Source organism: Fukomys damarensis, unplaced genomic scaffold (genome assembly GCF_012274545.1).
Source record: "Fukomys damarensis isolate Sample0158 unplaced genomic scaffold, DMR_v1.0_HiC HiC_scaffold_17, whole genome shotgun sequence".
Lineage (NCBI taxonomy): Eukaryota > Metazoa > Chordata > Mammalia > Rodentia > Bathyergidae > Fukomys > Fukomys damarensis.
Window position 1 is genome coordinate 35,980,782 of NW_022900929.1, and position 25,502 is coordinate 36,006,283.

At 38.7% G+C, this 25,502-nt stretch overlaps 1 protein-coding gene and 1 non-coding gene across 4 annotated transcripts in view; both read right to left on the reverse strand.

The window, feature by feature from the left end:
* The window catches only part of Bub1b (BUB1 mitotic checkpoint serine/threonine kinase B), a 65,450-nt gene that overhangs the window by 37,729 nt on the left and 2,219 nt on the right, over positions 1 to 25,502 (reverse strand). For all 3 annotated transcript variants that reach the window (XM_010624660.1, XM_010624659.1, XM_010624661.1), the window contains exons 2-5: positions 24,346 to 24,492; positions 10,380 to 10,439; positions 9,703 to 9,847; positions 4,446 to 4,642 (exon numbers count right to left, since the gene is read on the reverse strand). In XM_010624660.1, the coding sequence (XP_010622962.1) occupies positions 4,446 to 4,642; positions 9,703 to 9,847; positions 10,380 to 10,439; positions 24,346 to 24,492 (549 nt within the window). The remainder of the gene's footprint in view (positions 1 to 4,445; positions 4,643 to 9,702; positions 9,848 to 10,379; positions 10,440 to 24,345; positions 24,493 to 25,502) is intronic.
* LOC117286631 lies at positions 18,880 to 19,015 on the reverse strand. The gene has a single exon (XR_004517791.1). It is a non-coding gene; the product is annotated as a small nucleolar RNA SNORA2/SNORA34 family (small nucleolar RNA).

Consider the following 25,502-nt stretch of genomic DNA (forward strand, 5'->3'; position numbering starts at 1 on the left):
AAAAAAAAAAAAAAAAAAAAGAAAAAGTAATGCCAAGCTAGGCATGATGGTGCATGCCTATAATCCCAGCACTCTCACAGGTCAGGCAAAGGATCAAGAGTTTAAGCCCAGCCTGGACAATTTAGTGACTTGTGAAACACTGTCTCCAAATAAATAAAAATTTATTTAAAAAAGGGTTGGAGTTGTAGTTCAATGTGAAGGGCCTGGGTTCAATCCCCAGTATAACACCAAAAAAAGAAAATAGACAAAAATCTCAATAAACAAAAATTAAATACTAAAAAATATTGAAATGATCCAAAACAAAGTAAGAAATGAACCACTGAGGAAAAAAAGAATGAATAATAGTAGACCTAAATCCCCAAATATTATTCTAGTAAATGCCATAGGAACATAAAAGAACAAGACCATAAACAAGAAACCCATATAAAATATAAAGACAAGTTAAAAGAAGGAAAAACCACCCCCAAACGTGTAATACAAATGGTCATAACAGCATTATTTAAAAACAGCCAAAAAGTGGAAACAATCTAAATGCCCTCTAACTAATAAATGGATATACAGAATGTGCTATAGCCACACAGTGGGGCTTCACTCAGAAATCGAAAGGAATGAAAGAAGTACGGATGTGTGCCACAATGATATTCATCCATGAACCTTGAAGACAGTGCACTGAGTGAAAGCAGCCAGCCACAAAAGTCCGTGTACTGGAGGGTCCCAATTTACAGGCCGAGTCCAGTACAGGCAAATCCACTGACAGAGGCAGACTAGGGTTACGGAACTGGGGAGAGTGTGGCTGGGTGGTGATGGGGTTCATTTGGGGACGTGAGGGGAAGGGAAGTACAAAGGAATTAGGACGTGTACACGTACCACGTCCCCATCAGGAATGCAATCATTACACACTGAAAATATGCACTGATCAACACAAATGTTCAGGGGAGGGGGCTGTAGTTCAGTGGTAGAGAGAGAAGAAATAGACAAAAACCACAATTAAAGAGTCCATTGATGTCCTCTCAGTAATTATTAGAAAAGTAGAAAACGGGGAAAGATAACAGATCAGAACAGACCACCAGCTGGGAGCAGTCGTGTACCTCTAATCCCAGCACTTTGTTAAGTCCTTAATGACTCAGTAAGACCTATCTTAAAAAAAAAAAAAAAGACCGGGGCCGCGACTCAGCTCAGTGGTGTCCCCGCCTGCCTCATAAGCACAAGGTCGTGAGTTTGATCCCCAGTACCAAAAAAAAAGGACTGAAAATACAACTCAGTACCAAGACCCTGGTTATATAAACACACAATAAACTAGGAACATTTATCGAGATCATATCCTGGGTGCCAAGACAAACCATAATGAACATCAAAGAAGTGAAATAATACCAATTATGTTCTCTGACCACATGAAATTAAACTAAAAATCAATAACAAGGAGATAACTGAAAAAAAAAAAAAATTTCCAAGCCAGATGCAGTAGTGCTCACCTATAATTCTAGCACTCTGTAGCCTGAAGAAGCAGGGTCATAAGTTGGAGCCCAGCTCAGGCCACTTAGTGAGTTAGAGAGACCCGGTCTTAAAAAAGGGCTAAGATATAGGTCAGTGTGAAGGCCCTGAGCTCCATCAAATAAATAAATAAGTAATTAAATAAATTTTTTAAAAAGCATTTCCTAATTAAGTACTACACTTATAAATAATTTATGGGTCAGCAGGGGATTTAGCTCAGTGGTGCCGCCCCCTGCCTTATAAGCACAAGGTCCCGAGTTTGTTGCCCAGTAACAAAAAAAAAAAACCTTTATGGGTCAAAAAGCTAGGTGTGGTATACACCTATGACCCACAGCACTCCGAAAGCTGAGGCAGGAAGATAGCTGAGAGTTCAACGCCGTGGCTGAATTCAAGGCCACCTTGGAGTACATAGCAAGACCCTATCTCTTGCTCAAACAAACAAAACTATCTGTGGGTCAAAAGGAAGACACAATTTGAATTAGAAAATATTTTAAACTGAATGAAAAGCAAAGTACAGCACTATCAAAATTTGTGAGATGCAACTAAAGCAATGCTTTAAAGGAACGTTAGACGATGAAGTGCTTATATAAGAAAAGCAGGGCTGGAAGTTGGGTGTGTTAGCACATGCCTGTGATCTCAGTACTCTAGGAGGCTGAGATGTAGCTCTGGGATTAATCCTCAGTAAAACACACACACACACACACACACACACACACACACGCGCGCGCGACAAAGGTGGGGGATGTAGTTCAATGGTAGAATGCTTGCCTACAATGTGTAAGGCCCTGGGTTTGATCTCCTGCACTGAAAAGAAAAAAAAAAAAGAAGTAGAAAAAGAAGAAAAAGAAAAGAAGAGGGAAAAAGAGGGCTGGGGATATAGCTTAGTGAAGGAGATCTTATTCACTTATGAACCCTGGGTTCCATCCCAAGCACCTCAGAAAAAGAAAAGGAGAAAGGTCTAGAATCAGTGATCTAACCTTTTGTCTCAAACTAGAAAATGTAAAGGCTAATAAGCAAGCAAAAAGAAATAAACAGAAGGTAAAATTAAGACATAAAATCAGTACAAGAAAGCTCAGTGAATCTAAAAGCTGGTTTTCTGACATGATTAACTGATAAACTTCTAGTCAGATTGAGGGAAAAAAAGGCCAATATAATCTGCAGACATTTAATGAATAATAAAGGAAAATCAGAAGAAATTCTGTGCCCACAAACTTATGAACTTACATGAAAGAAACCGATTCCTTGCAAGGTAAAATCTACTAAGCCAGAAATCAGATCTAAATAAATGCAGAAATATAGAGTTCTTGAGGAATCCTAATCAAAATCACAGAAAGCTGATTCTAAACCTTACAGAAAGAGCTAGGGGTTTTAGCTCAGTGGTAGAGTGTATGCTTTGACATGTACGAGGCCCAGGGTTCAATCCCTAGCACCATAGAAAACAAAAACAAAACAAAAAAACTTACTTTTTTTTGGTACTGGGGATCGAACTTGGGTCCTTGTGCTTTCGAGGCAGGCGGCGGAACCATTGAGCTAAATCCTGGGCTCACAAGTTCTCTTTTATTTGAGACAAGGTCTCTATGCAGTTCGGGTTAGCCTTGAACTCACTATGTAGCTGAGGCTATCCTTGAACTCAGCAATCCTCCTGCCTCAGCCTCCCAAGTGCAAGAACAAGTCCTATTTACCTTACTTCTAGACTTACCGTAGTTTCAGTTGTCTAAATAGTGTGGTATACACTGCTGGACATACATATAGATCAAGAGAACAAAAAAGTAACAGAAGTAAACCTATACAAATATGACAAACTTTTTTGGACAAATGCATAAAGGTTAATCTTTTCAAAAGAGGGAATTGAAAAAAAACAGACATTCATATGTTAAAAAAAAAAAAAGAAAGAAATTTGACCCATACCCTATACAAATATTAACTCAAAATGAATCACAGATCTTTTTTTTTTCTTTTTGGTACTGGGGATTGAACTCAGGACCTTGTGCTTGTGAGAGAAACAAATGGAACCACTGAGCTAAATCCCCAGTCCTTTTTTTTTTTTTGAAATGAGGCCTCGCTATGTTGCCAAGGCCGGTCTTGAACTCCTGGGCTCAGGCAATCTTTGCACCTTAGCCTTCAAGTGCTGGGACTACAGGTGCACCTCACGGCATTTAGCTGGATCATAGATCTAAATGTAAGGAGTACAACTATCAAGTGTGAATATAAAAACTCAGGAGAGGGCCGCATACTGTAGCTCAGTGATAGAGCGCTTACCTAATGTGCCAAACTGAGGGGTCAGTCCCTAGTACCTCCAAAAACAACAACAACAACAACAAACTTAGAAGAAAAATATTTGCGAACTTCAGCTAGACAGAGTTCTCAGATCCAATACCAGACTAGAAAATTAAGCAATAAATTCAACCTCTTCAAAATTAAAAACTTCTATTCTATAAAAGATAGTTAAAAGAATATTAAACCAGACTTAAACTGGGGGAAATATTTATAAATCACGTAACTGACCAAAGGCTTTCATTTAGAACACACAAAGAATTCTTACAACTCAAAATCAGAAAAGCCAGACTCAAAAGCCTATGTATTATGATTTCCCTTATACAACAGTCTGTAAAAAGCAAAACTACAGGACTATACAATAGATCAGTGTTTGCCAGGGTGAATGTAGGTATTAATTATAAAGGGACATGGTTCCGCCGCCTACCTCGCAAGCACAAAGTCCTGAGTTTGATCCCCGGTACCACAAAAAAATAAATCCAGGGATATAGCTCAATGGGGCAAGGTCCTGCGTTCAATCCCCCATGGTGGTGGTGGTGGTGGTGGTGGTGGTGGCGGCAGAATAGTAACAGTAAATTTCACTTGCCAATACATCACACAACATTTTATTCACATGCAAAAAGATAATTTAGTTCTTAGTTTAACTAAGAGTTAAGATCAATTCCAGAGAAGCGATTTACCTGTGCTGAGACTGCAGTCTTTCTAGTGGCTCAGCCTTCCGTTGAATCCCTTCCTGAAATATGCTATCTGCTTTCTTAAAGTTTTCTCTAGCTTCATATTCTTCAGCCCATGAGATATAGAACTGAGCCAGTGAGACGCCAATCCCTTCGTTGTGTAAATAACTATACATATCCAAAGGCTCGTTGCATAGATGCCCCTGTAACAAATTGAAAATGTTTAACAGTTAATCAATTTTTTTTCTATTTATTGAATGGTTGTTAATGTGCCAAACAATCCCTGGAGATTCTGTGTGCAATTTCTGCCTTGAAGAAATATATCTATTATTGTATATTTGTAATATATTTATTACAAAATATCTATTACAATATATATGGAAGACCAATGTGAAAGATTAATTTGCAAGAAAAAGAGACGGGGATGAAAAGCTACAAGGGGTAATAGTTGGGCCTGACTTTGAAGGAAAAATGGACTTTCATCAGGGGTAGAATGGGAAGGGAAGGGCACTCCAGCCAGGGAAAATAGTAGCGTAAGCAGGGATGGAGGGAGTAGTTGGGTGGCGGGGGAGGGATGACGGGGGACAACTACGGACCGATAGACAGACAGACAGACAGACACAGAAACACACACACACACACAGAGATAAAAACTATGTAGGAATTCAGGCAAAACAGGAGTTTGGCAAAAGAGGCGATAGGTCTCGAATGTCAAGCTAATCAATTCTGAATTTACCTGGTAATAAATGTACATGTGCTGGAATGGAAAAGCTATTATAAACAAAGAAATGATTTGGTCAAATCTGCATTTAAGAAGGGATTTTGTAAGACAAGATACAATGTAGATAATTCTAATAGTAGAAGGTGAACAAATAAAAACCACTAAAAATCCTACACTATAAACATTGTGATAGAGCTCAGTGGTGCCGCCGCCTGCCTGGGCAAGCATAAGATCCAGAGTTCAATCCCTGGTACCAAAAAACAAAAACGAAAACAATACATTCTGATATATTTTTTCAATTTGATATATCATAACAGTTTGGATCATAGTAAAATCTGATTTTATTCTATTTAACATTGCATCATTCATCTTTCTCACAATTCAAATTTTTATTTGGCAATAAATTCAAAATCACTTTATGTATAAAATTGGTATTTAGAATTAATAGCAAATGTGCTTTCAAAGTAAATAGTAAGCCTATTGAATTTGCATTGTTGTGTCTGGTCATAGGGATACAATTTTGTCATTCACCGACACAATTAGAAACAGTCTTCTAAGTCACAGTTCAAGGCTACACTAGCAGAAAAGTACAGAAGCACTGTTGTAAGTGAGGCTCCCTGAAACAAGAAGTCATCACGAAAGACTGTCACATGTAGGACCCTTTACTAAGGGGAAGCACTGCTGGGCCAACAACTGGGAAGGCGAGAGAAAGAGGACACAGCAGGTGCTGGGTGTGTGGGCTTCACACAGAGACAACAGGGAGCAGCTCTGGAGCTAGGAAGGCACTGCTGGGTTTTCTGGAGTTGGGGTGGGGAGGCCAGGCCTTTGTATCCCCACAGGGAGCAATCAAGGTTGCTGAAGCAGGAGGATCACTGTGAGTTCGAGACCAGCCTGGGCTACATAGTGAGTTCCAGGTCAGTCTCAACTACATAGTGAGACCCTGCCTCAAAAAACCAAAAAAAAAAAATTACTAGGTCCTGGAAAGGGGGCAGGACCTGGGGTGGAACAGAGCCCTTTAGCAAATGAAACTTCCCAGAGGGCTGACCGCTGTCAAAAGTCAGCCAGCAGCACTCACCACAGGAGGAGGGATGAGTCCTGTGGTCCTGAAGAGTTACCAGGGGCAGCTGGGCCCAGTACCCAATACCAGCATAACTACGAGTGCAAGGGAAGGTATATTCATCTAGTGCCAAAGCTGCAGCTCAAGTACACACAGAAATCTGGAAATGCATCTTTCACTTTCTGCGCCCTTCTATTATTTTTATTACTCTACTCTTCTATTTTTAAATGGATCCATAGTGCCCGACCCAGCAGACTCTCCATAATTTAATTGTTCCCTATTTCAGGATGTTTGAACAACTTTTAACTTTACCCAACTTTAAATAATTTTAAAATACATATCTATATACATATAATCTTTCACATTTTACATTATTACCTTTAGATAAATTCCTAGGAGTAGATGTTAAAAGAAAGAGATTACTAACAAGTAACAAGTTCTAAGAGAGTAGTGCAAATTTATAATGGTAAAATGTAGTGAGTCACAAAAATACTAGTTTTGTTGGGTATGGTGGCACACGCCTGTAATCCAAGCTACTTGGGAACCTGAGCCAGGAGGATCCCAAGTTTGAGGTCAGATTGGGCAGCTTAGTAAGACCCTGTCCCCAAACAAAAATAAAAACGGCCAGGACATAGCTCAATGATGGAATGCTTGCCTAGCACACAGGAAGTTGAATCTCCAGCACTGAGGTAAGCGACAGGGCATAGATTAGACTGGCTGGAAAGAGGTATGGCAGGATCCTACAGCACCACCTCTCAGGACCCTGAATGTAAGTTCTGGTGGGCTCCCAGGAAGTGTGGATGAAATACAAGGCCCCAGATGGCATAGAGTTCACTACTGCGGCTTTTTCTCATGGTAGCCTGCCCTACGTCCTCCAAAGTATACTTTTATTTTTCCTTTCTTTTGCTCCCAAATTTGCTCTCCAGAGCCAGTTATTCCCTAATCCTTTACCTTCACTTTCCAAATAAACTTTGTCACTATTTGTGGGTTGTTTTGTTGCTTTTCTTTTTTTTTTTGGTACTGGGGATTGAACTTGAGTCCTTGCGCTTGTGAAGCAGGCAGCAGAATCACTGAGCTAAATCCCTGGCCCTTGTTCCATTCTTTGTATAAGACAGACAAGAACCTGGAAAACAAGCAGTAGGGACCCTCAAGAACCCAGTAATTTTATTTGGCAAGTTAGTTTCACCAGATTCTCTAATTTCATAGAAAAAAATGGCACCTCAGCACTCTAATTAGTAGTTCTTTCACTATTTCAGAGGCTACCACTGGCTTGCTCTTTACTGAAGAAAGAAGTTTTTGCTCTTACGTCCATCTGTCCCTGATTTGGCAAGCCCAGGCAATGTTCTCCTTGCATCGAAGGCCCACATGACTCAGTTATTTACCTTTTTTCAGAATTAATGGCTTTGAATTCACCTTCACTAATAAACTACACCACAAAGGAGAAAACTTTGTTTTCTACTGCATCGCAGTCCCTATCCAGTGTCCAGTGCAACAAGTGTTGGCTAAATCAAAATTTCCATTTTCTGGAATACTACTCAGCCATAAAGAATGAGAAATTAGACTCATTCGTAGGAAAATGGATACATATTGAGGATATACTCCTAAGTGAAATAAATGAGTCACACGTGTCAATACCGAATAGTTTCTCTGGTGTGAATAAACTGTAATAGTACATAAGATCCTAATGAGATAACTGACATTGTGAAATGGGAAGAAAAGGGCTAAAGGTATAGGGAAAGTGGGAAGGGTAGGGGAAAGGTAATAAGGGAAAAAAATATGAGAAAATGGAAATAAAGTGTTTGTAAATGGGGAGGAGAGGAGGAGGTAAAGGGAGGGCAGGGGTATGGGGAAAAAATAAGAACCAAGACCTGTCATGTAAATGTACAAGATCCCAATGATGAATGTAACTGTGCTGTATACCTAAAAAGTACCAATAAACTAAATAAAAGAAAAAAAATTTTCCATTTTCAACTTTGACAAAAAAACAGTATTTCATAGCTTAATTTCGGAGTGATTCAGTAAGTGGGGTTTTCTTCCCACCCAATTTGTGTTTTCCCATAGGCGGTGGCATCTGAGAGAACCCACAACCACATGAGTGCTAGCTAGGCAAGCAAGCACTCAACTCCTGAGCTACACCTGCAACCTAGGCTATGCTTTCGCTTACCACATCGCTCTTCCTTAGGGCACCAGGTTAATCGGGGTGAAATCACCGTGTTACTTCTCATAGCTCAAATTAAATATAATCGCAGAATCCCAGGATTGAAAGTCACTTTAGAGATTGATCTGATCTAACTTTTTAATGAATCACACGTAAGATTACAAAGGGTAGAAGGAAAAAAAAAAATCCACCAGTTTGCCACCCCACACCATAATTTCTGAGCTAAAATAAATCTATTTAGCATTCTTTGGGTGCCATCCTTTGTTACAGATTCCTGTAACTAATATTCCTAAGGTACCATCTTTAACCTGTTACTAGGATGTCAAATTATTTGTCAGTATCCTGCAGAAAGCAGGACATAGTGTAACTGCAGGAGTCACCTAATTTCTGATACTTGTAATTATGAGATTTAAATAAATCCTCTTTAAGAGATACATACTTTATCCACAAATTTTATGTTTCAAATATTACTATGTTACTATACTATTTGTAAACAACTGAAGTATTGATTGCTGCTCTTTTTCTAACTTCTTTTAGGACAAAAATGTAGGAGACCAGATTGAAACTACACCAAGCTGTTTGGAAACTCACCCAACAAAAGCAGTGAATTACTATCTAACAAACCTTTGTCGTTAGTTTATGAATTAAAAACATTTTTTGTTTGTTTGTTTTTTGAGGCAGGGTATCACTACGTAGAGTTCAGGCTAACCTTGAAATCACTATGCAGCCTATGCTGGCCTCAAACTTAAAGCAATCCTCCTGCCTCTGCCTCCTGAGTGCTGGGATTACAGGTGTTCACCATTACACCTGGCTTTATAAAAAATAAGAAGATGATAATGAAAGAACTACATGTCAAGCAAAAGAGTACAAAGTAGTCAGGCAGACACATTTTGCTGTGGCAATACACTAGGTAAAAATAGTCAAAGACCAATAAAAACTAAAACATCACTATTTTATGATGATGAGTCTCATAAAAGAGAAAAAGGGAAACCAGAATCACTAAGAAATAATTTTTACCCAAACACCTATACTGCTAGGGCTGGCTCCTGTCTATCCTCCTCCAGTACTGCTCCTACGGCTCAGTTATGATCAGAACAAGAGATCTACAAACTTTATGGTTAGTCTTAAAGAAGTACCAAACCTCATTATGCTATTTTAAAATCCATCTTTAAGTATAACCCATTTAAAAGTCCAAGTACGTATGTTTATTACCTACTAAATGGGTCCAATTTTACCTTCTTTCTTTCATTTTGCATACTAAAATACTCCTAGAGAAAAATCTCTTAGTTTATTTTTTAAACTCAGATGGCATTCAAGAAAGGCTTACCAATTTAAGCCAGAGGTTGAGAAATCGAGGATCACTGTAATAATGTTTCTCTCCTTGCAGTGCTTCTATAGCTCTTTCTAATAATGTTGACATGTTACTCTCCTTCCCACCTTGAGGATAGCTCTGCTCTGTCCAGTTGATGTACCTGAATGAGAAGAAAAGGAAAAGAACATATTTTGAGTTGAATGTGTACTTTTGTTCTGGCTCCAGTATCAATTTTGGATTCTTTCACCAGAAACATTTAAATATTTAATATCTATTAAAGTATGTTTCTTTAGCAATCTTATTATATATCCTAAGCCTGTTTCTCTCAATCTTTTCCAAAGTAGCTCTAACATATGCTTCTGGGGAATATTGGGGAGAAGGACAAAAGAGTGTAGCTCAGAGTTGTAGGCTACAAACTAAATTTCTTTGATCTTAACTATCTCAGGAGCCTGAAGGCAATAGCTCAGTGGTAGAGCACATGAGTAGCACACTTAAAGATTTGAGGTCCTGGTTTATATCCCCAGCACTGCAAAACAAACTCTAAAACATCAAGAAGGCTATTCTGGATTTCTGTGTCCCAAGACACCACTTCCTACTCTAACATATCACTCCACACACCTAACTTGAGAAGCACAACCATAAAGTCTCATCTGTTAAGCTTTCTTTTGGCCCTGTCAAATAAAAATACCCACCTATCCCAGACATCCAGAGGGTCATTTCCAGCATAAAATCGAATTTCAGATTCAAATGCCCTGAAATTTAAATGGAAAATGTAAGCATATGCAATACTGATAAAAGCTAGTATCACTTTCATTTTCAATAGCTAGTATTACTATTCATTTCTCATTTCATTTTTATTACTAATAGCTAGTACTACTTTCATTTTATTTTTTTAGAAGTATTTAATGGTCTCAGCAAGTCACTGATGGAGCTGCATTTGAATCTGGAGTCATACTCGAGAGCTTTTGATTGCTGTGTAATACTGCTTTTCCACATGTTGTCTGGAAATTTCTCACTTCTCCATATTTTGTCCCTCTTATTATCAGTCAGAATCTTAATGATTGCTATTGTTTTTCTGTTTAACAAATCTTACCCACCTACCTCATAAGCGCAAGGTCCCAAGATCGATCCCTGGTACCAAAAAAAAAAAACAAAAAAAAAACAAAACAAAACAAAAAACAAAAAACTAACTAGTTACAAAAAACTGCAAGCTGGGATATAGCTCAGTGGCAGAACACTTGCCAGTATGCATAGAGCCCTAGATTTGGTCCCCAGCACCAAACAAACACAAAAAAGAAAAAAGAAAAGAAAAATTCCATGGGTAACATTAGTCAAAAGAATATCTACAATTTGAGGAGTACCTCAAAGAAAGTATAAAATATAACTACAAAGAGCAGACTAAATTAAGATTGACCAGTTAGAACAGAAGGGAAGTATGAGGTAATAAATCACAATTTGAATAAATGACTAAAAACTATAAGGAGTTAGGATATAAAAAAAAAATAGTTCCTGATGCAAAGGAATTTATTTTCTAATAAGTGAAAGTATACAAATGAAAAATTAACAGTACAAAGCAGGCAAGAATGATGAATAATAAAGTCTTTAAGAAGTCAAAAGGAGCCAGGTGCATGGAATAAGCCTATAATCCCAGCACTCAGGAAGCTGAGGCAGGAGGATCTTGATGAGCTCGAGGCCAGCCTAGGCTACATAGGGAGTTCAAGGCCAGTCTGAACTATATAGTGTGGATCTGTCTCAAAAGACAAAACAGTCCATCAGTGCCAGAGGAAGGTGGAAGGTGGAGATCTGGGACAGCCACTCTGAGATCCATTCTCCCTCCGACCTGCCTGGGCCCAGTCTCCCAGGACTGGGTAGCTGTGCCCTCCCTGCCTGTGCTGCCATCAGCTCCAGCGGAAGGAAGGTTAAAAAACTCCCACCCAGGCCTCCTGATTGTGCCAGTCCTTGGATCCACTAGGCAGAGGCACAAGTAGTCATAATGGGTATTTTTCTGAGCTCCCAACTTTGAACGTCTTTAAAGAAAGGGCAGAGGGAATTTATAGTAGAACTGTGTGGAATTCAACCCTACAGGAGGTCAGGGACTCAATTTGGGCCTTGCAGCCCAAAGTCAGTCTGAATCTCAGGGGTCTGCCATGTTAGCTGAGATCAAAGGACTTAGTTCTGCACATGGCTGCGCACGTTGCATATTATGACAGCAGAGATATAGTCTGAAAGAGGCCCTTCAGATTCATTTTTTTCTTTCTTTTCTTCAGTCCACTCTGCAAATTCTTTCTTCTGTCCTTTCTCCAACTTAGTCTCTTGCTCCACCATATTATCCCTCATCTTCCTTTCTGTTTCTGCTCCTGCCCTAACTCAGATTTCTTCTTTTGTCATTTTTTCTTTTTTCTTTATGTTCTTTTCTTCTGTCATTTTATCTCACTCAAGGGTCAATAGTTTCAAAGGAAAGTGAGCCCCTATTACTGTTAAGTGGTTATATTCTTGTCCTTATTCTTGTACTCTGTCTTTCCCTTTTGAATTTAACAGTTTCCTAAAGTTTGTATGGTCATCCTATGTCCTCTGGCTTCACTTGAAACCTTCTCCAATTCTTTTTCTTATCTACTCCTTTCATCCTAACCCTATTTAAACCCCCATCCTAAATGGTAAAGACGCTATATTGAAGAGTTAATTCACTGCAAACATTTTGGGCTACTTCTTGATTTTAATTAATTCACATGGTTTAAAGGTGATAGATTAATGACTACCACCAATGGTCAATTTGTGAGTTTTGCTTGATCCTATTGTGTTGCTGATTGTATCAATTGAGCTAAAGGATTGTGATTGATTTAATGAGTTGTCTTCTCTGATATTAAGAAAATGAGAATGTCTATGAGTCATTAGAGACTTAAAAGCTAAAGTGCAACTATATCAGGAAGTAATAACCAGTAATAACTGGTTTAAGTAATAACCCAGAAATTAAACCAAGGACAACCGAACAACAAACATAAAAATAAGAAAACACTTCAGCAAGACACAAAGACAGACTTCCAGTTCACCAATGGCAAACACTATGGCAAATGAGGATGAAAAGTCTGACAGTGAACCACCAGGACACCCTGAACTCATAGCACAGGAAGTAACAAAACAGATCAATCAGGTTCTAGAAAAATTCAAAACAGAAATAATTTCCCAGATAACTATAGATGGTGAGCAAAATGAAAGTCATGATTAGAGACTCCAGAACAGGAATTGATAAAAACAGATGAGCTCAGGACCACAGTAGAAGCCATGAAGGCCCAGCATAAGAAAGAAATGGAAACAACGAATGTCCAACAGAGGAAAGAAATGAAATCCATAAAACAGATTCAAACAGATATCCAGGACATTAAAAACTCTACTGAAAGTGTTCACAGCAGAATAAAATAATGCGAAGATAGAATATAAGATACAGAAGATAGGATTGCAATCAGTGACCATGAAAAGAGAGGTCTCTTAAAATCAGTAAGGGATCATGAGAAATCAATCCAACAACTCCTAGATGATGTAAAGAAGAATAATATAAGACTGATAGGAATCCATGAAGTAGCAGGAGAAAATATGAATGACTTTAACAAGCTGTTCACAGAATTAATGACAGAAAACTTCCCAAACAGATGGGAAGCATTTGACATACAGATAAGTGATGCATATAGAACCCCAACTAGCCATGATAAAAAAAACCAAAAAAAACCAAAAAAAACCCTAAACCTAGACATATAATAATCAAGATCCCAGAAACCCAACAGAAGAACAAAATACTACAAGCAATAAGAGAAAAGAAACAAATCACACGCAAAGGAAAGCCCACCAGAATCATAGCAGACTTTTCAACACAAACCCTCAGGTCAAGGAGAGCCTGCAGTGAGGTATTTCAACTCCTAAAAGAAAACAACCTCCAACCTAGACTGATACATCCTGCAAAACTCTCTTTCAAAATGGATGGGGAAATAAGATACTTCCATGACAAAGAACACCTGAGAAACGTCATGAATACCAAACCAGCACTATAAGGAATTCTAAATAATATCCTAGAAAAAGACAATGAAGGTCGCAACACCATGAGGCCCAACAGAGCAAATCAAATAGGCAAGGCAAGAAACTAAAAGGAGAGGGCAAAAAATTAAAAAGAGTCAACAGAAGGACAATAACATGACAATAATAAGTCAGTACATATCAGTTATAACCATCAATGTCAATGACCTCAATTCACCAGTCAAGAGAAATAGACTGACAGAATGGAATAAGAAGCAAAATCCAACAATATGTTGTGTACAAGAAACACACCTAGTGCAAAAAGAAGCCCACAGACTGAAAGTGAAAGGATGGAAAACAATTCTCCATGCGACAGGAGTCCAGAAAAAAGCAGGGGTAGCAATCTTACTCACAGACAAAGTAAATTTCAAACCAAAACAGATTAAAAGAGACAAAGAAGGCCACTGCATCCTTGTAAAGGGAACAATTCAAGAGGAAGAGATGACAATCATAAACATATATGCACCAAATATTAATGCCCCCAACTATATAAAACAAATATTAAGTAACATGAAAAACCAAATAAGCACTAATACAATTGTAGTGGGGGATCTAAATACCCCACTATTGCAAATAGACAGATCATATAGGCAAAAAAAATCAACAACGAAATACTAGAACTGAACCAAGCTTTTGAACATATGGACTTAATAGAAGTCTACAAAGTGTTCCACCCAACAAAATCAGAATATACATTATTTTCGGCTGCACATGGGTCATTCTCCAGGATAGATCACATACTAGCTCATAGAACAGGTTTGAATAAATGCAAAGGAATTGAAGTTATTCCCTGTATATTATCAGATCATAGTGCAATCAAGTTGGATATCAATAGCATAAGAAACCACAGGAACTTCACAAACACATGGAAATTGAACAACACTCTCCTGAACAAACAATGGGTCACAGAGGAAATTAAAGAAGAAATTGGACATTTTTTACAAATAAATGATAATGCCATTACAACATACAGGAATCTATGGTACACAATGAAAGCAGTTCTACATGGAAAATTCATAGCAGTGAATGCCCACACTAGGAAAACAGAACGGGCTCAAACAAACAACCTAATGATGAATCTTGACTCCTAGAAAAACCTAAAGCTCGTACAAGAGAGGAAATTATAAAGATTAGAGCAGAAACCAATGCAATGGAAACTCAGAAAATGATACAAAAAATAAATGAATCAGAGTTGGTTTTTTGAAAGAATAAAATCGATAAACCCTTCGCTAACCTTATCAAAAAAAGGAGAGAAAGGCTCAGACCCATGCAATTAGGAATGGAAAAGGTGAAGTCACCACAGATCCAACAGAAACCCAGAGGATTGTCAACACCTACTTTGAGAACCTGTACTCTAATAAAATGGAAAACACAGAAGAAATGGACAGATTTCTAAATACTTTTAAATTACCAATGTTGAACGAAGAGATAAAAATATTTTAAACACCCCAATTATAATCAGTGACATTGAAAATGTAATTAAAAGTTTATCAACAAAGAAAAGCCCAGGTCCTGATGGATTCACTGCTGAATTTTACAAGACTTATAGAGAAGAACTACTGCCACTACTCTTTAAACTTTTCAATGAAATTGAAAGGGAAGCAATACTTCCAAATTCATTCCTGGAAGCAAGTCTCGCTTTGATTCCCAAACCAAGGAAAGACCCAACTAAAAAAGAGAACTACAGGCCAATCTTCTTAATGAATACAGATGCAAAAATTCTTATTAAGATATTAGCAAACAGAATACAGAGGATCATTAAGAAGATCATACATCCTGACAAGGTCGGATTTATTCCAAGGATGCAAGGATGGTTCAACATGCATAAGTCAATAAACGTAATACACTATATTAACAGAATCAAGGACAAAAACCATATAATCCTCTCGATAGATGCAGAAAAAGCATTTGACAAAATTCAACACCCATTCATGATAAAAACCCAGCAAAAAATTGGAATAGATGGCCTATATCTCAACTTAATAAAAGCTATCTATGAAAAATCAACAGCCAACATCATATTAAATGGCCAAAAACTGAAAACCTTCACGTTAAAATCAGGAACAAGACAAGGATGCCCACTATCACCACTCCTCTTCGATATAGTTCTGAAAACATTAGCTACAGCAATTAAACAAGAGAAAGAAATTAAAGCAATAAAGATAGGAAAAGAAGAAGTTAAACTGTCATTATTTGCTGATGATATGATACTCTACATTGAAGACCCAAAAAACTCCACCAAAAGACTTCTCGACTTAATTGACACTTTTAGCAGAGTAGCAGGATACAAAGTCAACACCCAAAAATCAATAGCCTTCTTGTACACAAATAAGACTCAATGAGAGAGATATTAGGGAAACAATTCCTTTCACAATAGCATCCAAAAATATGAAGTATCTAGGAATCAATCTAACAAAAGAAACAAAAGACCTCTACACTGAAAACTACAGCACTCTGAAAAAAGAGATCGCAGGGGGCCGGGGATCTAGCTCAGCAGTTCCGCCACCTGCCTTGCAAGCGCAAGGACCTGAGTTCAATCCCCAGTACCAAAAAGAGAGATCGAAGAGGATATAAGAAAATGGAAAGACATCCCCTGCTCCTGGGTAGGAAGAATCAATATAGTGAAAATGGCCATACTACCAAAACTACTATATACATTCAATGCAATGCCAATTGAAATTCCAACAGTGTATTTCACAGAACTAGAAAAAAATAATCCAAAAATTCATTTGGAACCAGAAGAGACCTAGAATAGCAAAAGCCATCCTAGGCAACAGAGACATGGCAGCAGGTATAACAATTTTCAATTTGAAACTATACTACAAAGCTACTGTGATAAAAACAGCATAGAACTGGCAAAGAAACAGACCTGAGGATCAGTGGAACAGACTGGAAGATACAAAAACAACTGCAGATGTACTCAGCTACCTCATCTTTGACAAAGGATGTGACCATCCCCACTGGAGGAAAGATAGCCTCTTTAATAAATGGTGTTGGAAAAACTGGATTTCAACCTGCCAAAGATTAAAACTAGATCCTTATCTTTTACCATGCACTAAACTAAAATCCCAGTGGATTAAAGATCTAAATATTAAAACAGAAAGACTAAACTTGCTGGAAGATAAGTTAGGCAGAACTCTTGGAAGACATTGGCATAAGATGAGACTATATGAACAAATCCTCAGTGGCACGGGAACTAGCAGAAAGAATCAACAGCTGGGAGCTCATCTTATTAAAAAGCTTCTGCACTACAAAAGAAACCATCAACAGAACTAAGAGACAACCTACAATGTGGGAAAAAATTTTTACCAGCTGCTCCTCAAAGAAAGGACTCTTATCTAGAATATATAAAGAACTCAAAACAATCAGCCCCCCAAATATAAAGACCCGATTCAAAAATGGGCATCTGAAATGAACAGACATTTCTCAAAGAAGTAAAAGCAGCAAGTAAATATATGAAAAAATGTTCCACATCACTGGTCATTTGAGAGATGCAGATGAAAACAACACTGAGATTTCACCTCATCCACAAAGAATGGCTGCTATTCAGAACTCAAACAATAACAAATGTTGGCGGGGTTATGGGGAGAAATGAACCCTTCTCCATTGTTGGTGGAAGTGCAGACTGGTGCAACCATTATGGAAATCAATATGGAGATACCTCAAAGAGCTGGGACTAGAGGTTCCATTTGACCCAGCCATCCCTCTGCTGGGTATCTTGCCCAAAGAATTAAAAGAATCATATCACAGTGATATATATATGCACCTATGTTTATAGCAGCACAGTTTGTAATAGCTAAAACTTGGAAACAGCCCATTTGCCCTTCAGTTGGAGACTGGATAAAGAGGATGTGGATGTGGTTTTTTTTTCTATAAAATGGACTACTACTCAGCCATAAAGAATGAGAAATTAGATTCATTTATAGGAAAATGGATACATATTGAGGATATACTCCTAAGTGAAATAAGTAAGTCACACATGTGTAAATACCGAATAGTTTCTCTGGTATGAAAAACTATAATAGTACATAAGATCCTAATGACATAATTGACAATGTGAAATTGAAAGAAAGGGGCTAAAGGTATAAGGAAAGTGGGAGGGGTAGGGGAAAGGTATTAAGGGAAAAGAAAAAAATATGAGAAAAGGAAAAAATGGAAATGAAGTGTTTGTAAATGGGAGGAAAGGAGGGGTTTAAGGGAGGGCAGGGACAAGGGGAAAAAATGAGAACCAAGACCTGTCATGTAAAGGTGCAACATCCCAATGATGAATGTAACTGTACTGTATACCTAATATGTACCAATACTCAATGAGAGAGAGAAAAAAAAAAGTCAAAAGGAGGCATCAAAGACACAGCTTGTGAAGGAAGAACTTGGAAGCAACCAAAAGATCTGAAGGTTTTCCAGTATAGTGCTTGCCTAGCATCCTAGCATGTACATGGGCCAAATTCAACCCCGAGCAAGGATGAAAAGGGGAGGGGTATGTTTCGTGCACACCTGTCATCCCAGCACGCTGGGAGGCAAAGGCAGGAGGATCTCAAGTTGGAGCCCATCCTGGGCAACTTAGTGACTTACAAGGCACTGTCTCAAAATAAGAAAAAGGGACTGGAGATGCAGCTCAGTGCAAAGGACCTGGGTTCAAACCACAATACCACAAAAACAAAAGCAAACAAATTTTGGATTCTGTTATGGCTTAAATAGGAAGTATCCCCAAAGACAAATGGATTGAAGGCTTAATCCCCAGTGTAGCACTATTCAGAGGTGTGAGAGGTACCTGATCTCGAGAGATCAACCTCACCAGCGGATTACCTCACTGTTGAGTTCACAGCTGAATGGGCTCTTGGGGGTGGAGCCCAAAAGGAGGAAGCAGTCACTGGAGGCTGTCTTTGAAGGATGAATCTTGTTCCTGGCCTCTTCTCCTCTCCAGCTCTTTCCAACTCTCTACTTCCTGACTGCCATGAGGTGAGCAGGTTTACCTCCACCATGCCCTTCTACCATCGTGTTTCTTTCTTTTTCTTTTTTTTTGGGGGGGGTGGTACTTGGGATCGAACTCGGAACCTTGTGCTTGCCAGCCCAAGTGGCATCATGTTTCTTTTCAAATAAAATTTAAACTATAAAATTTGTTTTTTAGTAAGCTGGTTCTTTCTAATGAATTGACCATTACATTTCCAAAGTTCTGAAATGGCCAACAGACCATAGAAAGACTTCCTTTAGGCTCCTGTTTGAAACCAGCAGCTTCAGCAAACTGCTGGCCTTGATTCAGGGCCACCCACCATGATGTTCTTGCCTTGGGAGTCAGCTGAGGATGTACTGAAACCTCTGAAACTGAGCCAAAATAAACCTTTTTTCATTTAAGCTGTGTATGTCACATGTTTTGTCCCAGTGATAAAAAGCTGACTAATACAGACTTCATCTGCTCAGGTCACTAATAGTTTTAATTGGGGAGCATCTTAAATACGGAGGACAAATATTTCAAAAAGATTAATGAATCAACATTGTAAGAATGAATAGAAGGCATAATAATTGTAAAGCTAATATGGCAGTTTAAGTATGAGATAATGAGATTATTTACAGACATAATGAAAAAATAAAATCCAAAACATTACTGGTAAAAATCAGCAATCCTCCAAGTTGATCTATAGATTCAATGCAATGTGACCAAAATCTGAAGAAGCTGTTAAATTTGTTTGGAAAAGCAAAGGACCAAGAAGAGTAAAAGCAATTCTGAAAAAGAATTCACCCTGCATCCTAACTTACTTTGTAAAGCTGAGTGAGACAACCAATGTATCACTGGTGAAACAGACAATGACATCAATGAAATACAATATCCGGGAATAATTCACATGTATGCTGTCGACATTTTTTCAGTTTTTGCAGCACTAAGGATTGAACCCAGGGCCTTGTGCATGCTCTGCAAGCACTACCTCTGGGGTACCATCTCAGTTCTCTTTTTTCCAGCACTAAGAATTGAACCCAGGCCTTTGCAATGAACTACATTTCCAGGCCATTTTTTATTTTGACACAGGGACTCATTAGGTTGTTCAGGCTGGGCTGGAACTTGTGATCCTACTGCCTCAGCCTCCCAGAGTACTTGGATTACAGGCATGTGCCACCACACCTGACTTCAAATGATTTTTGACAAGGCCCTACAGCAATTTAATGGCTGAGGGAGCCCTCTCTTTAATAAATGGAGGCAGAACAACTCAATATCCGTGTTGGAAAAAAAGAACTTTTCCTCCAACGTCACAGCATATACAAGGATAAATTTTAAATGAATTATACACTAAGCAACTAAACATAAAAGCTAAGACAACCAAAGGAAGCTAGTATTTGTGATTTTTGAGAATGCAAAGATCTCTTGAAGACAGAAAAAGTACTAACCATGCAAGAAAAGTATGGGGCTGGCATTTAGCTCAGTGGTTCTGGTGACTGCCTCCAAGGGCAAGGACCTGAGTTCAATCCCCAGTACCAAAAAAAAAAAAAAATAATAATAATAATAATTTTTAAAAAAGAAAAATATGAATTAACTGAATGTTAAGATTAAGGAAAAAATAACAAAAAGGGCTAGGGGTGTCAGTCAGTGGTAAAGCATTTGCATAGCATGTGTGAACTTTGGATTCAATCCCTAGCACCACCCAAAGGAAAAAAAAAAAAGACAATAAAATCACCAAGAAAGTAAACAGAAAATGAGTGGGGAAAAAGTATCTGTGACATATATGCTTGATAAAGGACTTGCATACAGAATAAAGAACTGCAAAGCAATTTAAAACCTGTGCAAAATGTCAGAAAAATATACCACGAAAGATATCCAGAAGGCCGATAATCAAGTGGGAAAGGGCTCACCATTATTGATAATTAGAGAAATAACAAAGCAAGACCACAGTGAGACACAACTATATAGCACTGTAATGGCTAAAGTGAAAAAGACAGGCAACACTAAATACTGGAACAGATTTAGAGTAAATACATTGTCACATTTATGACAATCACTCTGCAAACCAGCAGTTCCTTCAAATGTTAAATATACTTCTATGTCCCAGAAATTCAATTCCAAGGGAAAAGAAAATCTGTTCACAGGTATAAACTGAAAGAACTCCAGTGCTCATCAATTGGTGAATGGATAAACAAAAGAATACTACTCACCAACAAAAAGGTAAATCTACGGATCTATGTAACCTGAAAAAAAACGCCAAAATTTATAGAATATAAAAGAACTATATGATTCTATTAATATAAAATTCTAGATTAGGCAAAAGTAAGCTATGGTGACAAAAATCTGATGAGCAAATGCTTCATGAGGGAGAGAATTTAATGGGAAAGAACACAACTTTCTGAAGCAATGTTTTGTGTCTTGAAGTACATGCAAAATTGGTTATCACCTTGTACATTTAAAAATCTAAGCATTTCCTTGCATGTAAATTATGATTTTAAAAAAATCTCAAGGCTGCATGGTGGCACACACCTGTAATCCCAGCACTCCGCGAGGTAGAGGCAGGAGGGTCTGAAGTTCAAGTCCTGCCGGGGCAACTTTGCAAGACCCTAACTCAAAATTAAAAATTAAAAATGGGGCTGGGATATAGCTCAGTGAGAAGGCCTTGTGTTCAATCTCCAGTACAGAAAGAGAAAGAAATCAATCAATTCCACAACTAGGGCTGTGACTCAGTAGTAGAGCACATGTTCAGCATTTATGATGCTCTGGGTTCAAACTCCAGCACCCAAAAATACAAAAAATCACCAGTTCTTATCGACTAAATAAAATTAGAATAAAAGAACGAGAAAAATCATTCAGGGAAGCTACATTAACCAAAATGGACAGGTAGAAAAAGGAGGTCATATTTCAGAAAAGAGTTTAGTTATATAAGATGTGATCAAATATATGGTAAATGCTTGAGTTTTTAAAAAATTTGACAGTAAATTACGCATTGCTACCAATCCCCCCCTCAAAAATCCTCCCACTCACTGAACACATTTATTCAACTCTTGCCACTTTCTTTTCTTTCTTTTCATTTTTTTTTTTTTTTTGGTACCAGGGATTGAACTCGGGACCTTGTGCTTGCAAGGCAGGCAGCAGAACCACTGAGCTAAATCCCCGGCCCCATCTTGCCACTTTCTGGAGCAGCTCTGGAAGTCCTTTTTCATGGGCGTGTCTTTACAAAATGTGATCAAAACTACAGCGAATGCTTCTGGCAAGTGACATCCAACAGAAAAGCAGGCTCAGAAAACATCATGATGTGTCCCTTATCCACTCTCTTCACCAGATCTGGTTCTTCCCCAAAGTCAAAATGACCACGAAAGGCAAATATTTTGAAGAGATTAAGGAAATCAAGGCAGCCACAACGATGCAGCCAAAGACACTCATGAAAGAGTACTTCCAGAACTGGCCAATGTGTCTTTCACTGTAATAAGTTTTTAAAAAATTTAAACATTTATTGCATTTCTATCATACTTTGTACATTAAGCGAAACATTAACCTAATTACAGATGGTTCTTGGCTTACATAAGGTTATGACCTGACAAATCTGTCATAAGTCAAAAATATCCTACATTAAAAATGTATTTACTACACCTACCCTACCACACACCAGAGCTTAGCAGCACAGCCTAGAGTATGGGGTGTTTACCCTCAAGATCAAAGCTGCAGCTCACTACTGCTGCCCAGCATCATGAGACAGTCCTACTGCATACCCCTCACCCATAGAAACGTGAAAATTCCAAGTACAGTTCTTACTGAATTTGTACCACTTTCACATCCTCACAGATTTGCAAAGTCTTACGTCGAATCACCATAAATCAGGCACCATCTTGTGTTACAGGTAGAAAAAAATGACATGTACAAGTCAAGTAAGAGATGTCAAAGGTAGGTGAACAATTAAAGAAATTTTGAATATGGAATGAGATCAGAAGGCAGACGAGGTTAAACACAGTATGAAGACATCGAGAAAAAGGGAAAGGAGAGAAGTAGACTAGTGTGATGTCACGGAAAACAGGAAGGAGCTGGGGATTTAGCTCAGTGGTTCCGGTGCCTGCTTTGCAAGTGTAAGGACCTGAGTTCGATCCCTGGTACCAAAAATAAAACAAAAACAAAAAACCCAAAGAAAGCAGGAAGGAGTGTTAATAGTAAAACATCACCATCTTTGAAGCAAAATCATGAAACACGATACTTTTAAAGATCCAGTGACACAAATGGAGACACTCATTACACTGTAACCCAAAATTCAGAGAGACACGGTGGTGCACATTTGTAATCACACCACTTGGGAGGCTTTGGCAAGGGGATTGCAAGTTCAATGCTAGCTTGGGATACATAGAGACCTTGTCTCAAGAAACAAAAACCAGGGCCGGGGATTTAGCTCAGTGGTTCTGCCAGCTCAGTGGTTCTGCCACCTGCCTTGCTAGCAAGGGCCCGAGTTTGATCCCCAGTACCAAAAAAAAACAAAAAAACAAAAAAAAAAACCACCCAGTGGAAAACCAACAAAAAATCCCCAACAAAATCAATTCCCCGGCCCATACACACACATACACACACGAAAACAACCAACCCCCCCAGCACAGAATTCTGATTTGCCTATGTTGGCAGAGTATTTGGTCAGATTAAAGGTACAAATGGATACTTCTGTTTTCCTTTTTTATTTATTTATTTGGTACCAGGGATCGAACTCAGGTCCTTGCGCTTGCAAGGCAGGTGGCATAACCACTGAGCTAAATCCTCAGCCCTGTTTTCCTTTTTTAAAAAGAGCATATTTATCAAAATACATGTTAGTCAGTGGAGAACAGGAACCATTTAAATAATGTAAGCTGTTATTTATCCTGAGAATTTAAATCAGTCTTCAGAAACTTTCTAATATAAATCCAACTTCTCCAAGGTGTACATGGTCTTGAGACCACTATATTTTCTTGCCACATTCTCAGGAGTCAGGTACAGTGGCACATGCCTATAATCCCAAGCACTCAGGAGGCTGAGGCAGGATAATCTCAAGTCTACACAGTCAGCCTGAACTACATACCAAGTTCAAGGTCAGCTGGAGTACACAGCCAGATCCTGTTTAAAAAAACCAACCAACCAACCAACGAACCAACAAAAACCCAGCAAAATCACAAAATACTTTTGTAGAAAGTAAATAAAACAGTAGGCTTAGGTTGCGGCATAGCTCAGTAGTAGAATGCTTGTCTAGCATGCAGGAGACCCAGGGTTGGATCTCCAGCACTGGAAAAAAAAATTCACTCTCCCTCAGTGGTCAGAATCCAAGGAGACAATCTCTAATTGATTACTATCAACAAAATAAATTGGCTTCAGAAGTCCAGAATGATGTAACAGTTTTGGGAAACACTATAATATGATGTCCCCTTTACATGTTTATCAGTCCCCTGTGCAAATTATATTTTTATTGATAAAAGTTTGGCTTCTCCACAATCAAATGAAACCCTACAGCTTTAGGTCTTACTAGTACTTAAAGGGCTTGCTAGCTGTCTGATAATGAAAAGGCTGGGACAGGACAGGTTCTCATGCTGTTGATTTTTGGAGAATACTCGGTGCCATCCTAAATGGATCACAGCCATGTTATCTACCACAGCAGAGGCGAACAAAACCATTCTACATACCGTTTCTGCTGCTGAAGGGCACTGTTACAGGCAGACTCCTGTTGTGCCAGAGCTCCCTGAAGGGTGGACATGATCCGCCCCTGCCTTAAGGGTTGTACATTTTCTTTACTCAGCTCCCATTCATCTCCCTCCAAGGACACAGCTTCACTGTGAAGAAAGAAAAATAAATGTGAAAACAACATGGATTTATAATAGGCTGTCACCTGGTTTCCCAGTTTATGGCTGTAGCGTTACCTAGAGAAGGGAGAACTTGGCAAGGGTTTTGTGGACAGTATCATAAACATGAAATTTAAGGGGAAAAAAAGAAATTCAAGAAAAAAAAAAGCAAAACAAAAAAGTATCATGCCTACTATTGAATACATCACCTAGTTTAATTTAACGTTTATCATAAATGTTGGTCAGACTAACACCTCATTTTTCATTTTTTTTTTGGTACTGGGGATTGAACTCTGGTCCTTGTGCTTGCGAGGCAGGCAGCGGAACCACTGAGCTAAATCCCAGCCTTTTATTTTTTTGGAGACAGGGTCTTGCTATGCAGTTCAGTCTGGCCTCAAACTCATGGAGATCCTCCTGCCTCAGCCTCCCAAGAGCTGGGATTACAGGGATTACAGGCATGTGCCACCACACCCAGTTTAACACTCCTGTTAAACTCCAGTTTTTGGTACCGAGGATTGAACTCCGGCCCTTGCGCTTGTGAGGCAGGCGGCGGAACCACTCAGCCAAATCCCTGGCCCTAAAACTCCATGTTTTAATTGATGACTTCAAAGTGAAGTTTGGCTGGGTGTGATGGCTCACACCTGTAATCCCAGTCATTCAGGAGACTGAAGCAGGAGGACGGCAAGTTGGTGGCTAAGCAATTTAATAAGCCCTCATCTCAAAATAAAATTTTAGAAAGGGCAATGCATGTAGTTCAGTGGTAGAGCACTTGCCTAGGGTATACAAGGTGACACAAAACACCTTAAGTTTGTATATACAGGTAGCCCAGACAAAAACACAGATAACTATGCAAAACCAGCTCTCCAAAGCCTGTACTAGAGGACTCCCCAAAACTTTTTGGAGGCAATCACAATTCAGGGGGATGTAAATGTACTCTGTACTTCAGAGCTCTGCAGTGGTCAGACAGAAGTCTACTTCCAACATGTTAACTCTGGATGTAA